General features: G+C 42.3%; 1 protein-coding gene across 3 annotated transcripts in view; it reads right to left on the bottom strand.

The window, feature by feature from the left end:
• The window catches only part of LOC6536689, a 68,788-nt gene that overhangs the window by 13,589 nt on the left and 37,745 nt on the right, over positions 1-17,454 (bottom strand). The window contains exons 4-5 of one of the 3 annotated variants that reach the window (XM_039375169.1): positions 3,694-3,785; positions 2,592-3,623 (exon numbers count right to left, since the gene is read on the bottom strand). The exons of 1 other annotated variant lie outside the window; for it this stretch is intronic. In XM_039375169.1, coding sequence (XP_039231103.1) covers positions 3,492-3,623; positions 3,694-3,785 — 224 coding nt within the window. In that variant the 3' untranslated portion in view covers positions 2,592-3,491. Of the gene's footprint in view, positions 1-2,591; positions 3,786-17,454 lie in introns of those variants that run through there. One more of the 3 variants, XR_005561418.1, reaches the window with a different exon arrangement.

The following is a 17,454-nucleotide window of genomic DNA, read 5'->3' as shown; positions in this document are numbered from 1 at the left end:
ATAGCCACACAGAGCACAGAACCAAATTCATTATTATTTATCGTATCATAAAATGATATTAATAATAAATTAAATAAAGTTAAGTGCACTTAAGCCAGCTCCCCCATAAATATAATTCGCTTGACTGCAATATTCAGGTTTCCTGCCTTACAGTAAACGTAGCATTGAGTCTAGAAAGTTGTAGTGAGAAGTGTACATCAAGTGTCTGTCTGTCCTGACAAAGTGCGACATTAGGCCAATAGAACGCCGCTTAAAAAGCAACATAAAGCGAGGAGCGAGAAGCGAGGGGGCAGCACTTTCATTCATAAAATCGCAGCCGCAAGACGCGCTTTTTATTTCCAAGAAGGGGCTGTGGAGGGGCGTAACCGGCTCGCGTGTTAGTCGCGCGCTTCTTTTCCCTCACTTTTATGGGAACCAGACTCTGAAAACATCAAGAATACTCCAAGACCAAGTCCAAAGACCCTGGGCAAGGCCAGTGTGTCTACGGCCCACGCCTCGGATATGGAAACGATCCAGTCAGAGTCTGAGTTTCGGTCTGAGGTACAGATACAGATACAGCTTCCGGCAGCGACTTGAGTTTAATAGGGCCGTAATAATGCTTTATTTTTACTGTCTCATGTGTGAGTGTGCCAAAGTGTGTCTAGGTGTCTGCCAGTCGTCTACCGCTGACCGTAAAATTTTAATATGCCCGGTGACGTTGCGTTCGCAGCTCTGGTTTACTCCTGCTCATCTGCCTGGCAGTCTAAATCAATCTGCGGCACCTTTATGGCCGCTTTATGTGGCACACTTTTCACCTTGACATTGACCAGGTCGGTTCTCCCTTTCGCCTCCGCAGCGAAAGATGGCGATGGCGATGGCAATGACGATGACGAGGATGAAGACCTGCCCCAACGTGTCCCACATGGAAAGTGTCGTAAAACATTAAGTAAGTGATGAGCGTGGTTGCGGCAGCGGAGCATAATCCATCATAAACATTTTTATGGCCACTCGCATTTGGCCCACTTTTGCCCCACCCTCTCCTCGATTGGCCCTGCTTCTGGCGGCTTTTGTTGGCGGCAGTAAAATTCGTTAAATGCCCAACAAATTGTTTATTATAGCAGTTTGGCAATAAATGCGGCTATTAACTCATTTTAGGTGTTGCTACCGCACTTTTCTGTTCGTCTGTTCTTGGGAGGTCCAGGAATGCGGCTCAAGTGACGTCGGTGAAGGAGTGTTCCCCGAATTTTGGAGCGGGGAATGGCGATTGAAGCAATTATAACCATTATTCATCGTTAAACAGGTAGCATTGAATGTGGTAATATTTTTTTGCGCATCAATATTTATGGATTGCGGTCGTTATTGTACAATGTATTTTTGGTATATTGCTTATAGAGAAAACATTTATAGCGCATTCATAACACAAATAGAATTGTTGAAGAGTGTTAATGTAAACAAGAACGTCGGGACTCTTAATTAAAATTGTAAATCTATCTATATAAATTTCATTTGTAATTAACAAAATTTCTAGCAATAATTTGACCAAATATTCTTTTTTAATATAAAGTTTTTTTAGACTAACAACTTGTTGGATTAGATGAGAACTTATATTTCGCTGACAGAGTCATGCTCGTGGTCCCCTAAATTACGACCACGACAGCCGTATTCATTAGCATGCTTTGATGTCATACGTTGAATGTATTTATACATTTGCCATAAGACGCTTTTTCCCCTCAACGTAGAATGCCAAAAATATAAATATACATTTTCAGATATGCCACACATGAATGCGGGCGTGTGTTTGCCCCACAGATACTCGTATCTGATGGATACGAAAATATGTATGTGCAAGTATGTCTTTTGTCCGTAGATGTTTAATCCCAGCGGAATCTGCTGTCCCCTTTCGAAATTATATTCCTCCTTGTGACCCGTTGGACTGGCAGTCCGCTGGCCTGTTGAAGGCGAACTTTGGAACTTTTGGAACTGGCAGAGGGCCCCATTATAAGGGAGTTGAATGGGGCCATTTGTGTTTGGGCTCCACAAGCAGAGTCACATCCGCACAAAGATACACACAATTTGGCAGGCGAACAGTCCGAATAAGATGCCTATCCTCTCCGGGACCCGAAAAAAGGGCGGGCCAGCCTCCTAAAGAATGCGTGTTTATTTATATCTGCGGCGTAATGTGCCGGCGATGTGTCACTGCCAACGCCCCCTTCCCCTTCCCGTGACCTAGATGCCAGATTTTGGCTCACTGCGGATGCGTATGAGTGCCAGGGCTTATATCTATGGGCCGTGCTGTTTATGGGGCAGAACACACAGATAATTGCGTCGTTGCCATCCGTGTCTTAGCCCGTAATTAATTCTATTGGCTCTGATTGGACTAAATTAAAATGATCATCGCTCGGGACGGGCCATGTCAAGTCGCTGAGATCGCGTCGATCGATAGTCGTGCCAAGTGTAAATGCTAATGATGCAGGCCATGAAGTGTTACGTAGGCAAAGGGCCAATGTACAATGGGCTTTGAATGCCAAGCCAGACACAATTTTTTAGTTGAATTTCATTTGCGAAATTGGTTGGTCTTTAATTAATATTAAAAGAATATTTTCCAGCAAATATATATGTACTTTATGATAGCAAATACTGTTGCAAAATATATTATTTATGAAGAAGAATATTAGCCCTCTTATCATTTAAAATAAACATTTCAACCAATAAAGCTTATGGAAAGAATTCACTTATCCCCAGCAAATTACCGATAATTTATCAGTGACTTAAAAAACCCAAAGTGCAGCAAGGTAATCCAACTTCCTATTCCCAATTACTGTGCCCACGGTGCGGCCATTGAGTGACGTCGACCAAGAGCTACAGATATATACAAAAATCAAATGGAGGAGGGAAAGACCTCAGAGCAGACTAATGGCCCTGGAGCTTTGGGTTTGCCTTTGGCATGGCGGCATAATTTCTGGGCGTTTTATCGAATTGTGGTTTTGGTTCTGGTTCTGCCCCGAATCGGATCGGATCGGGTCGGTCTTTTCCCCACACCGCACTTTTGGGTCTTGGCCCTCGTCGAGCAGCAAACTCATTTAAATTCAATTCGAATGTGACATTTTTGTATTTTCTTTTTATTTTTTTGGCTTTGTTGCTGTGTAGCTGTGTCCGCTGGCATTTTGGGACTTTGATAAATGTCGCAAAGCTGTTCGGCGGTGGAGGGCAAAGTCACTGAACGCTTAAATCGAATTTCGATTCCACCTTTTCCAGCGTATTTTTTGTTTTTTGTTTTTCCTGGTTCTTGACGTTGTTTTCCTTTTGGGCGATGTTGTTGTTTTTTCTTTGTTAGCTTCCATTGTTATCCAAAATGGCAGCATTATTTGTACAGACTTTTTCATTTCAGACACCCGTCCATGTGTTCTTTGTTGGCCTTTTTTGGGGGAAACTCGGTCTGAAGACGCTCAGGACGTGATTCATGTGTGTGGCTGCTGCCACTGTAACTGTCGTTTATATTGATGGGGTGTATTTTATTTTATCGTGCATTCCTGTTGTAAACGTACCAGTACACTACCAGAGAGTTTCAGGACCACAACCAGATCCAGAGCATGTGGCCAAAGCTGCTGGAGGGATCGCTCTTCCCGTTTCGTTATCGTTTCTGTCTGATTGTTAGCCATTTTCATAAACACACTAAATAAAATTCATGGGTTTCGCGCTTATTGTTTACCTTACCTCGTTCTCTAATTCCCTTCGTGTTAAATAACCAAAATATTGAATATGCTTAGGGAAACATAAACGGTTTGAGTCGGATTGGTGGGAATTACCTGAAATGGAAAAAAAGACCAAGGTAAATAACAGAGTAAAGCATGGTCTTTTTTTATCTTATACAAATCATTCCTAGGGATCGCTAATTTCTTTCCCTTTATATAGCCCTTATACTTCTAGAAATGATTAAGATACAACTGTAATCTTTGCGTTCCATGGGTGATTTAAATAAAGTATATTTTACATACGAAATTCCTTTATAATTTTTACTTCACTAAACACTTGTAACAAAAACATACCATGAGCTGAAGGCCTGCGGCGCCATAGTTCAGCATCATTGCAAGCTCCTATTTGAATTATCTGTTAGCATTTTTTAAATAAATAAAAAAAAACATACCATTATACCCATTTGAATAATTTATTTGTTTTTTCAAATAACATAAATTTCCTGAGCAAAAACATGGAAAACATCTTATTACATTGTGCATAATTACAATTGTACCCTCTTCCCTTCAAATATGATAATAAAATGCAAATTCAGCTGGTGCCTTGACCGTAAAAATCTATTAAACAGCGAGATCCAGACGAAGAAAACCACTCCGTGAGGCTAAAATCCTTTTCCTTTTATACTCCAATTCCCCACAGAAATATCAAGAACGAAAAAACCCGAAAAAACTGAGGGGAAAATATAAAATTAGTTCTGGCTGAGATTTAAAGTGAAATAAATGCGCAATGCAAAGCTGCGTCCGGATTCGTAAGCCCGGAAACTGAAAAGAGGGAAAACCAGGCAGTCAGTTGTATAATTTAATTAAGCTTAAACTCGCCACTGATAGTAAAATAATGTAAAAAAGGGTACGAGCTAAGACACCTGCTTACCTACCGACGATTTTATTACATTCGCTGGTAAGTGAACTTTAACGTTATTCAACAGAGACATGCAACTAATCCAGATGCATTAAATAAGATAGATTTTCATACAGAAATAAAATAAAGAATACAATTCAGGTATGCCCTTCCAACAGAAATGTTTTGCAGATGACTAAATCAAAAGTCCTGCACACGACAGAAAAAATCTGGCAATAATTGCGCAAAGTATTGCACTTCACTTCACCTCTGGTCAGAAAACAGGACCCACACAACAAATTTGCGATCACCAAGGGCAACAAAGACGTAGCAGAAAAAAGATTCAACGCAGAAGTGGAGAATGCCAGACAAATTTTATATAAATAATTCATTCTTGTAACGTGCAAAGCTCGTCGACAGCATTTCAGTTAATTAATGAAACGCATCCAGGGCCCGAGACAAAGACTGGAATTGAAGCTGATTGCGAGTCTGAGACCGAGACGCAATTGGGGCTAAATGGCCCCAGGCGGGAATTTCGGAGGAGCAGCAAAATTAATATCAGACGAAAGCGCCAGCAAGGACGCAGGATAAAGAGTTTCGGACAGAAGGGGAGGGAAAAGTGCAAACAACGTGAGCTCATGACCCTCCTGCGACGGTGGTTGCAGCTCCATTTCCACCACCATTAAACGTGGCTCACAGGTTCAGATACAGATACAGATGCGGATACAGATACACACATGGCTGCCGGGAAACACCTACCCACCCCTCCCCCTTTGGGAAATCCACGGTGGTTGCTTGCCAAGCGCGAAATAAGCCAAGCGATATTCAAATTTTCTGCAAAAACTTTACGAAGCGCATCAGGCAGCAACAGGACTGCGGTTGGGGTTGGATTTCGACTCGCTGAGGGGCTTTGGGTGGGAGGTCAAAGGTTAAAGGAGGCGGAGATGAGGGCGCGGCACGTCACGAATTGCGGCTCAGGCATTAGCTAATAGTCAGGCAGCGGAAAAGTGGAAGCTAACACAAAAATAATATCACAGCATGGGCCTGTCTGCAACGAAACTTGGATGCTCTAACTCATATATATACTTTCTAATAAATTTATATTAAATGTTGGAGATTGTACAGAAAATTTTATATATTTCACTTTAAGTCCTTCGGTATTTTATTTTTATTTTAAAAATATTACACAATAATCGCGTGACTAGAATGCTAAAACCTGAAGTAAAACCTGTTTAACTACAATAAAAACGTCATCAGTCCTAAGAAATCAGTTCTTGATTCGCAACATATCCGTTAGGGTATACAATCCCACTCCGCTGTGCAGCGTGATGTTCATTACACAAAATTTGCATTTAGACGCAAACAACACGGCATTGGGAGGGGTGAATAAGGTAAGGTGGGAGGTATTTCGAGAAGGCAGCCCAAAAAGTGCACTTAACCATAACTCACGCTCGTGACATCGCGAAATTCTTCCATTAGTTTCTGCTGGAACCCCCCTCATCACCTTCATCACCCTGGGAACTTTGGTTGCATACGAAAATTGAGGGACCCATCATGGCATCGCCGCTGCTCCATCGGGATTATCGATGCATCATCGTCCTCGTTATCATCGATGGGGAGATGAGATTCAAGTGGCTGCTTTCGCTCGCGGGGAACTCTGTGGATCGAAGGACGGATGCCACTTGGTGGCTAATAAACCCATCGTCTGCTGAGTTTATCGCCTGACAAGATTCAGACAGCGGCTGGCTGATTTGCGAGCTATTGGAATGCAAATTGCAGCCCAAGTCGAACAGAGAGAAATGGCTTAATTAGAGCTTTCGATTCTTGATTCACCTGGTGCTGGCTGTGAGCGCAGTTAAATATGCTAATTAATTTGTTTTTGTTTTCATTGTATTTGTAGCACACTAGTCACCCTGTGAGTGGCCCTTCCCTCGAGAAAGCGAGAAAGAGAGCCCCAAATTCACTCTTTCGCCGTGGTTTCTCTCTTAAATTTCCGAAATTCGTGGGGTGGCGGGAATTTCGGGGGTTAAATAATATAAACAGCTGTTGTTGGGGGTTGGTTCTCTCTATTGTAGTTCTATTTTTATGAATTGCACAAGTTAAAAGCATGTACAAAAGTACATTTATAATCAAAGAAGCATTCCAGCTTTGTTTAAAAATATTACTTGCACGTACAATAAGAATAAAGAATGATTAATAACAAATCAAATGGAAACTAAATAGGTTTTGACCTTTAAATGAATCTTTTCATTAGAAATCCAGATACAATTTAACAGTATTATAATTCAAACAATACAAAAAAGGGCCAAATCATAACGAATTTATATGGTTGCCGAGCCTGTTTAACGTATTTTGTTACATCGGTCATTTCATCCGTTTTTTACCAGTCTATTTTCTTTTTTCCTTTGACTGCTGCAAATCAAATTGGATTACTGAAAATGCTTTCAAGGATTGAATGTCGCCGCCCACTTCGCATCAGATTCTTTTCATGGGGCGAAACAATTTTTCGATTCAATTATTCCGAATGGCTGGGAATGTGCAGAGGTGTGAGGGAATGCGAATTCAAAATGCACACCCCGATTTAGCTGGCAGCTGAAACGTGCAATCAGTGGAGGAATTTCCAACCATTCCGTGCTGGTCACCATTCCTGCTAAATGCAAAGAAACTTCTGCGAGAAATACTTTTAATCAAAATGGTCGTTACTCCTTTCAGAAGGTGTGGATAGTTCACTTCGCTGCAGTGACGAGTGCGTTGCCCCGATGGACCCGTCTGGACCCCAAACTCCTGCCCCTGGGCCAGCTCAATTGAACTTAATTCCATCGAACCAAAGCAGAAACGAATCGGGCTTAAGCCAAGATTCGGAGCCAAGTTGGCCAGCCAAGCTCCTGCCAGAGGCAGGAACGTGTTCAATTTGCGCTCATGAATGTTTCAGCATATAGTTATTGGATTTAGTTTCGGCACTTGCCACTAAGCATTTCTGCCATCTTCGCCTTATTCCGCTCCAAGTTTTTTGCCAGCTTGCAGAGCGTGCACAAAATTCGCAAATAAGCCAAATGACGGGCGAAAACTTTCATAAGGCATCAACTGTGTGTGGCTGCGATATGAGCGCCAAGCGAATATATTAAATATTTTATGAAAAGAAGAAAAGTTTTTGGTTTTCGTTAATAAGCGGAAAGTCTTTGCAAACATGCGGGACTTGAGCTGCAAAAAGTCGGATTGCATCATTAAAAAGTCATCCTGTTTTGGCCTTAAGTCATAGCATCTTCCCTAGCCAAAAATAAAATCTAAATTATTTAAAATACCTGTTCAGTCTGTTGAAACCAATCAAAGTTCAATGAAAGTTATTCTAAAAATGGTAGTTCGACTTTCTAAAAAATATATTATTATGGTTAAAACATATGGAGTTAATACTTTTTATTCAAGCAACCGCGAGTTCGTTGAACTCTGCCATGCAAAAGGCCCATCAATAAACCGATTGATCCAATTGCCCAGGTATCTCCAGGCAAATTGGGTCAGTCGATGACTATGCCGATTCCGCTAGCCATGACCATGAAGAGGCAGCCGCAGCAGCAGCTAGGCCATAAAAGTGACATAAAATTCCCAGCGACGACCTTGGGAAGCAGTAAAATTTTTAATGACTCTCACTTTCTACGGCCAACTCTCGTAGACCGTAAAACTTCGAACTGTGACGGGCACACCAACACAAACCAACACACACCAGCACACACCAACGCACACCAGCTTACTTGAGCATCGTGGAAGAAAGAAAGCGAGAGCAGATCGCCTTGGTTTTTCGGCCGCAGAACTGACAATGCGCCCACTGTGCGGCCATTATGCGAGGACCTAACTGGGTGTGTGTGCGTGTGTGTGAGTCCTTGTGGGCGGAGAACCCTTGCTTTGTAAACCGTTTTTTATGCCCGACCTTGTTTTATGGCCTCGAGAGCCGCGGGCCCGGCTCACTGACATTGAACTGAACCAAAACTAGAAACAGAAACATAACGCAGAGCTCGAGCCCATCCCTTTTGTCTAACTCAACCCTTTGCAAAAAGTGAGAGCTGGAAAATAACTAACGATAATTGCACGCAGGTTGCGCCTAATTTAGTTTCAAGGTCCGCTGTTTTTCCGGAAATTATCATTTCATACTTTATTGCAGCAATGTGGCATCGGCAAGGCTCATTCTCGTAATTGGCTCTAAAAAACTGGAAATAATTAAACTCAAGGCAGGCCCAAGAAATGTGTTCGCATGTGATCTCTAAGAAAAGTGAAAGGCAGCTCAATAGATGGGACTCATTTTCTATAAGTAAAATAGAAGATGTTTTCAAAAAATTCATGATTTTAACTTTTTTCACAAATACCCAAATCCATAAGCTTGTGTTCTATACCGCTTCTACTGTACTACCAATTTTCCATTAGTGCGTTTCCTGATATCTACACACTCATGCCACAATTTCTGTTCTCCAGTCAAGCAGCCAACTTATTAATTAAGCCACACATATTTCATTACATCCGATTAAGCTGTCAGACACCTGTCTTCCGATATTCGTGGCCGCCACATTGGCTTTGTGCATTTGCCGCCTCCGCCGACCAAGTTCGGAAGTGGAATGGCTTCTGTCTGCTGATAAGAGTGTTTGTTGAGACAACAAAATGTCGAAAAGTTTTAATGAGAAATGTCGCCAGTGCATGCGGTGCGTTTCCATTTTCCCTTGGTACCGCCTCTAAACCACGACTCATCCACCCCGCTCATCCATTCCATCCATCCCATCGGCGTTTTGGCGAACTCGACAATTTTCGTTACGAGCGAGCATCTTGCCAAAATGAGAAAACTTTTGCCAACACCAAACGTGTCGAGGTCCCGAAATGTGGACGCAGATGGAGTTGGCAAATGGAGAAGCAGTTCCCGCCCCGCGATTCGCTACTATTCGGACCACCACGTCACCAGCAAATGCCCAAAGTAAATCTCTTTCGAGTGGCTGCAATCCCCGTGGACGTTGTAGGTGTCGCCTGCTTCTCCTCTTCATTATTTGCACAGCAGTTGCAGCGAATCCGGAATCTGGATAAGGATGCCGGACACGGACATGGAGCTGGAGCCGGGAATCCGTAGATGTATACACCCCCAGGAAAAACTAGCCCAGCCGGGACCCTTATAGGCACTTATTCTGTGCCCGTGCTCTGACTTTTCCCTTATTTGTGCACAAGGCAACGATTCGGAAGAATGGCTTCGTTCCCATTCCGCATGGATTTTCCGGAATTTGATGGGAGCGGAAAGGAAGTCCCTACAGTCTGCTGGTTGCCTTTTCCTGATGACAGCCGTTGCATTTCAGGCAAGTGACTTCCTCCGACTTTACACTAAAAGATTTAAGTTAGCTCCTTCTATTCCTAAATTGCAAAGCCATTCCATAATGCGAATTAAATTTAATGCGAACTCGTACTATAAAATTAAAAATGCCTTAAAAAAATAAAAGCTTTATCAGAATTTAATATTCTGATTTAAATAAGCTTTATTATATTTAATATTTATAATCTTCCTGAAAAAGAGCCTTTCTTACAGCGGCAATAATTAAAGAACGCATTAAATTCGCGCAGTATTACATGCATTACAGAAATGACAACTAATTTATTAATATATGTTACCCTAAACGCTGTTTTTATTATTTTGAGCTAAAGACCACTTTTATCTGGCCGCCTTGCGTGTTTTTGTGTAGTAATTTTTTGCCTGATCCCCCCGATTTCCCACAGTGCATCAAGAAAGATTCGCTTCGTATATAGGTAAGTGCTCCAATTGCCGTATGTTGACTTCTATTTCGGCTGGAGGAGCACACCTAAGTGTGTCCACGAAAGCCAGGCAAACAAAAGAACCCAAAACAACAGCCCGGCAAATATGAAAATATGAAGAAATATATTTATGTCTTCCATGTCTACGCCTGTTTGTTTTCGAGTACTCGAATTCCGTGAATGTCATGGCCCGAGACTAGCTATAAATTCGCCTGGGCACCAAAAAGTGGGAGTGGGGCTTAAAGGCGACTAAACTCGGAACACTTGAGCAGGCATTTCTATTTAATTTGGGCGAGGAAAGTGTTGGCCAATATTTTGGCCGGCCAAACTTTTCTTTTATATCCCCGGCAGACCCAGCAGACTCGGACCGTTCTCGGTAACATTTTGTCAGTTTGTCTAATGAAATTCGTCTCCTCGGCCATGCTGCCATATTGCCAGAACTTTGGCTCTCTTAATTATTTCCGGTGTTCGGGGTGTGTGGTAGCTGTGGTAGCTGTGGGGCCCAAATCGACTTATCAAGTCGTTCAGGAAGGCACACAAAGTGCACGCTGGGATGCGATGCGAATTGAACGGGAACTGGAACTCTTAATGCTACATGCTATATGGGATATATGGTAGTCCGGGGTCCATGAATCAGCGGGCAGAACGGCGAGGAGAGCCAGCTGGCAATCGGATGTAAATCGAACACTTAATGGACTCACCTGCTGGGCTGGATATGACTGGATACCCTCCCCGTTTCTCGGGGGTGATAAATTTGCATGCATTATGAGCACGATATAAGTTACGAACTTTATTCGTGAATTAAACGTGAATGAATTAACGTGACTGAAATATTCCATCTTGGCCAGGAGGAGCCCGGACATGGAATCGGAGGTGGAGTTGGCGTGGAGATGGAAGTGGAAGTGGAGATGGAGATGCAGTCGGAGTGGGGCATTTGCATAAATGGCTCTTGTAATTCCAGCTGGATCCCTCCTCGGAAACTCCGAGTGTGGCTGTGTGAGTGCATATAAAGAAGTACGTTTTATGCAATGCCTGAATTAAAATAAATTCTGCATTTCAGTTATGCAAATTAAACTGCGTTTATTTTCGAATGGAGATACGCAAACATGGCCACTCGCCGAGCCACTCTTAAAGACTTCAAGATTTACGAAAAGCAACCTTAAGTTCGTGGCTTGAATAAATTCTGGACTCCGCCAATTGACGCCTCAATTAGTCAAGGCTGCGAGGCTCCATTCCAATGGGTCTTTGGCATTCACCATTAGCATTTGTCAGCTAATTGTCAATTAGCTGGTGCCAGTGTGTGGTCCGCAGTACCCCAATTTGCATAAATGCCAGTGAGCAGCGAAGCGTAACTGAAAAGAGTAGATTTCAAAGCAAGCTTCAAGTGCCGTCGGCAAGTCGACCAAATTAAAATCGGCCTACTAACAGTTATAAAATGCCTGTGTATATCTATAAAATCCTTATTCATTTGTATTTAATTATATTAGAAGGGACCATTTGTATTATGAAGTCTGTTCAATATAAAGAGGGATGCTAAAATTATAACAAAGAATATAAACCGCTTCGTTGTATTTAAATGTACCAAAAAAGATTGATACCAAATTTAAATGTTTTTTAGTTATATTTCAGCAATTAAATTGACTATAACTTTATAATTGTGGTGTTATTGGAAATTAAAATTGTTTTTTTAAGGAAGAAAAAAATGTTTTTAAAATTAAACGACTTTAAATGGCTTGGCATTTAGTAAAGAAAAATAATCAAAGCCCATGAATACTTAGTTGCCAATAGCATTAATTAATAGATTGTTAAATTATGTTATTTATAATATGGTTTATTGATTGTTATTTAAAAAAGACGTAATAGCTGGATGAAGTGTTTTTATTGTTTTTATAAAAAAGAGACTTGTAATTGCTGGTAGAAGTGTTTTTATTGAATGAATTCCCATTTGAAGATGACCGAATCCAATGCTTCGACGACTCAGGGTGTTATCTATGAGTATAGAGGTCCCCGGATTCGAGTCCCGAAGAGGACAACCGAGTTTGGATAAATAAGTTAGGGTTTTTGGGCTCTGAGACTCGGTCCCAATGAAGCGGTGGCTGCGGGGCGGTACGGTCTGTGCTGGTATTTGTGCGTGCAGTGGTGTGCGTGGGCGGCGCAGCTGCCGCCGCCGTCGACGTCGACGTTGCCACGCCTGAAGCGGTGCTATGCGCATGTGCGAGAAAAGGACGCACAGCGCTTCGAAAGTATCTGGCAAATGTGCGCTTGCCAGATAAATCCAAGATGGCCGACCGACAGCTAAACCCGATTTGCCTTGCCGCAGCCATCGCGAGATAAAGGCACACGAGCGCCCCCTGGCGGACTGCTTTCATCGGCCGATTGAAATTCGTCTCCCGAGGCTGCAGTTGCAGCTGAAGGATAACATCAATGTAAATGTATCTGAGTATCTTTGTATCTCCCACTGGGCAGCCTGCAGGTTCGCCCGGCAGGCGGCGCTCGTGTGTCGCTCCCGTCGGAATTTCGTCAGATATCTATGTATATGTATAAATATCTTATTAGAACCTCCGCTTCAATGGCCGACGACCGAGTGGTTGAATATGCGAAATCTGGTTAACAATCTTGTTTGTCACTTGACAATTACGCAAGGCGATTGGTTCCGCCGACTGAGAAGTCATATCTCATGATGATAATTGACTTCAGTCGTGGAAGCATGGAAGCAATTTTCTTTGAGGTTTATCCATGGTGGACGACTGGAAATACATATAACTTTGAACAGTTTATAACCTAACATGGACATAAGTTGGGATGTGTCAAAAATCGATGGAAGCGCTGAACAGGGACGTTTGGGGTTTGCTGTCAGTTTGAATAGTATATAAACATAAAATTGATTGTTAAGCACTAATATTCACATGACTGACTATTTTTAGAACAATCAATTCATTTTAATACAGCTTCGCAAAAATTATTAAACATTAAGTTTATGTCGGTTAATAATTTAAGGAACTTAAAAATGCAGAAAACCAATTAAAGGCTCGGTTCATCTGGCTTCGGATAAATCAATATATTTAAGAGCAAAAGATTTAGTATATTGACAAAATCGGTCAACCAAGCCGATACCATGTCATTAATGTTTAATGTCTTAATTGCTAAATCAATCATAGTAGCCCTGCGGTACAAAAAGCACATCTTTTAATGCAAACAAAAATTATTTATTTCAGAAACTAACACTAACACCAGACAGAATAGCTTTTCTAATTAAGGCATATTTCTCATCCAGTTTCGTCTTTTCTGTTTAATATCGAGACACATTAGCTACCAGTTTAGAAGAAGAGGTTGTAAAGGTGGAAAGCAAACGGAAATCCACTTAGAGTTATCAGAAACACAGTTTTAAGAGCTCCTAGCTGGAGTGTCGTTGCACCATTTCGAATTGAGGAAATGCCACGAAATACTAAACACTGAATGCAGATCATGATATATAAAATGAATCATTAAACCAATATCAAATTAACTAATGTCAGAGTAAGGTCAAGCAAAGGGTTAGATTATTAAAATGTTTTAATTTTTGTTTGAATTATCAAAAGAAGCATCCCTTGAGAACAGCAGTGCTATCAGTTAGCAGGCAGTAGTAAATCATCCAATGAGCCCGGTCAGAGGACATCGTATGAAGTAAGCAGCAATCAGTAATCAGGCAACACAAGAAGGCCTGGGCGCCACTGATGAAGGGGCAGTACAAATAACTTGTAATCAGTGGCGTTAACAATGCGACCCATAAATTTCTATTGACCTCTGTACACCCGCACGGGGAGTGGACTCAGATAGAGGGCAACCCTCCAGCGATGTGAATTATGCAAGTGGGGCGATAAAAGCAAAGCCCGGCGAACTGAATTTATTGGATGCCATCCACTCATTAGCATCCAAATGCGGAGCGCGAAGACGAACGAACTCATTAACGGCCCAGTGTCACAGCTCCATTCCAAGTCTTCCAGGTCCGCGGAGTCTGCATCCATACTCCCCATTCGCCGACATCCACGTCCAGACCTGCTCCATGGCGCTGAATAAATAACAAAGTGACAACCACAAAAAACGACCACGGCCAAGGTGGAGCGGGAAAAGCAGGGGAAGTGGAGGTGGGCGGGCAAGACAAGAAAATGTAGCATAATTGAGCTCACAAATCACCAGGCTGAGCAGGTACACTGAGAAAAAGTTATCCGAAAGTCCTTCTAGAGCTGTTAGCCCGCAAAAATGATTCTTCCAGATCCACTTCTTATATTTTCAATAATATGGTAACATTATAAATTAGATAAATTAATTACAATTATAAGAAACTGTTTTGGTTGCGCTAAAAACAATTTCGGAATTTAATCTTTAAAAAAAGGTTAAAGAAAAGGGATTTAAAAATAAGAAAACCTTTTTTACAAGAAATTAAAGTTTCCTCGATAGGTTTTTGAATTTATATCAACAAATAGTATACCATTATTTTCAAGTGCACAGAATAGTAGATTCGAAAAAGCGGAGAACCCGAGGCGAAGTCTTGCAGCAGCCGGCACAAAAATGAACACGGGCCAAGTAAATTGAGATTCTTTAAATTTATGCACATATTTTTTTCAGCAGCAGTACGTGGAGCCACTTAAGCTCCTCGACGGCCACTGCCCCGCCGCGCCCCTCGGGGGCCGATCAAAGGGGGGCGGGAGGAGCAGCAAATCTGGGCAGGGAGCGCGGAGAGCTACCAAACCACATCCGCATCCGCATCCGTCTGCCATTCTGGTTGGCTCCCGGTGCCTGGCCATTTGGCTGGCTGGGGCCAACGACGGGGATGTGGATGTGGATGTGGTCGTGGCTTTGGACAGGCTGGATGTGCGCGGCTTGGCATATTGATGAACCGCAGCAAATTGGCTCCACGGTGGCAATGCCAACTGGCGAAGCCACCGCAGCAGAAGCCGCTTGGCAAGCGCCGCACAGTGGGTTGAAACAACAGGAAAATAGCATTAAGATAGGCAGAATAAAAAGGATTCTTCCAAGATAATTTATAGAAAATGAATATTTTTAAACATGATGTATGGCAAAATATTTCAAATACAAACAGAAACATATTGAGCATTTTCTATTTCATTAATTTTATCACTAACCACCACCAATGTCCACATTTTCAGAGTCCCGGGTTTGGCACAACTTTTTCTAGCCAGAAAAATTGTAAAAAACAACCGAGAAAAAGGAGAAAAATGGGGAAAATAAAAGAAAAGGAATTGGGGAGACAGACACACTAAAAAACATGTTGCCAAGCCCAGCATTCGCAGTCGGTGCCATTTGAATCCGTATCTATCCCTGCAGTTTGGTAGCTGGAACTTCTGGAGCTTGGCAATCTGCCATCATTTGGCATAAATCCGCCTGATAAGGCTCCTCGATTGCTCCCCAAAGTTTCTGGTGCGCACTAAGCCACGCAATTTCCACTCTCGACGCAGGGGGCGTGGATTGGGTGGTTGGGTGGTTCATACCATAGTTCATAGTTTGTGCCCGCAACTACTTACAAATAATATGAATTTTTCAAACAGTTTGCGCACTCCCCACGGGCTGCGCGGAATTCAGGAATTGTGGCCATATAACCAGAGAGCAACTTGGATTGCCCTGAAATGTAGCCATTTCTATGCGAGCATCTCGTTTGCAGGAGTCCTGTGATCTGAGTTCAACGCTCGACCCCCTGGCCCCCTTCATGAGCTCCATTCTAATCTGAATCTCCCCCTCTCGCAGATTGGCAAACATTACGATGCTCTACCGCAGTTAATTGCCCCTGCAACGAGGGTCATCACTCATATTTGATGGGTTTTGTGGGGAGAAATGCCACAAATATTCTGGGAGTAGTGAATGGAAATGAGAGTTAAATATTTTACCACTTAAAAATATTATAGTTTTTCTAAGTATATTAATATTCCGCAAGACTACTGAAATTTTTGAAACAAGATATTTATGCCTCATAAGAATACGTCATTTTTTCCCTAATCTCTAAAATATTAAGTCACATAAATCTAGACAAACTGGTGTTGGTTTCTTTTGGTAAATATGTGGTGGCAAAGTTGTGCCCACTTAAAAACAAATAAACCAGCGCTGCAAAATAAAATGAGAAGAAAACTTGTTTGTGCTTTGTTTTCTTTATTGGGTGCATTAAAAAATGTAAATAAATGTGCCCCAGCACGCATATACTCGTACAAAAATAATACACTCTATGGTGAGTCACAAACAAACACAATTGTATGCATTCGAGACCCAAACAAATTTCAGTTTTTTACACATTTATCTACTGGGTGTGCGAGGGTCGCAAGAGGGGCGGGGTGGTGCCTCTATGTGTCCCAGCCCAGCATATAAATTTAATTCCGTCAAGAACAGATTTTTGCCTCGATTCAGGCTCAACTCAATTTTAGGTTACGTGAGAGTGCGGGATATTCGTTTTCTTCTTTTTTTGCTGTGCGCAGTTCAGTTCTCGATGGGACTGTGGGTGAGAGGAAGGGCGGGGGAATGGCCGCCACTTTCAATGGCCGCCGCATCAGGAGTCGCCCTACCTGAGTGTGTGTGGGCATAAGTGCGACGGGGATGCAGCATGCGCACCGGGGTCGGAGGAAGGGAGACAGAGGCACACTGCCATAGTGGTTGCTACTTTGCTTGTGCCACTGTGGCTGCTACGTGAGTTTTCGATTCGATTTCAGAGGGCTAGGCTGGCACCTAATGGAATTTTAATCCACTGGGAAAAACAACAAAATTCTAAAAATAATTGATTTAAAGTCTGAATATATATTCATACTTTGAAAAGTCTTTTGAACACTCAATGCTGTGTGTAGTCGATCTATATAACCAACTATTTGATTCGTAAGAAAGTAAAATAATGGTCTAACAAGTACTACATTGTATCATCATTAGGTAAAAGCATGTAAACTTTATCAATGAAAAACCTATGAAAATAAACATACGAGTATAAATGAGTTGACAGCAATTTCTCCCAGTGCACATTTCGAAATAGCTTCTTCATTCAACTTGAATCCGTTCGGTGTGCAGCTGTTTATGGCCGCCCTCACCCACCCACTGCCCACCACCCACTTCCAGCGGGCGAGCCGGCAAAAGTTTGTTTAC

The sequence above is a fragment of the Drosophila yakuba genome, chromosome 3R (assembly GCF_016746365.2).
Source record: "Drosophila yakuba strain Tai18E2 chromosome 3R, Prin_Dyak_Tai18E2_2.1, whole genome shotgun sequence".
Classification (NCBI taxonomy): domain Eukaryota; kingdom Metazoa; phylum Arthropoda; class Insecta; order Diptera; family Drosophilidae; genus Drosophila; species Drosophila yakuba.
Note: the sequence above shows the minus strand (reverse complement) of the source record. Positions and strands in the feature narration are given on the sequence as shown.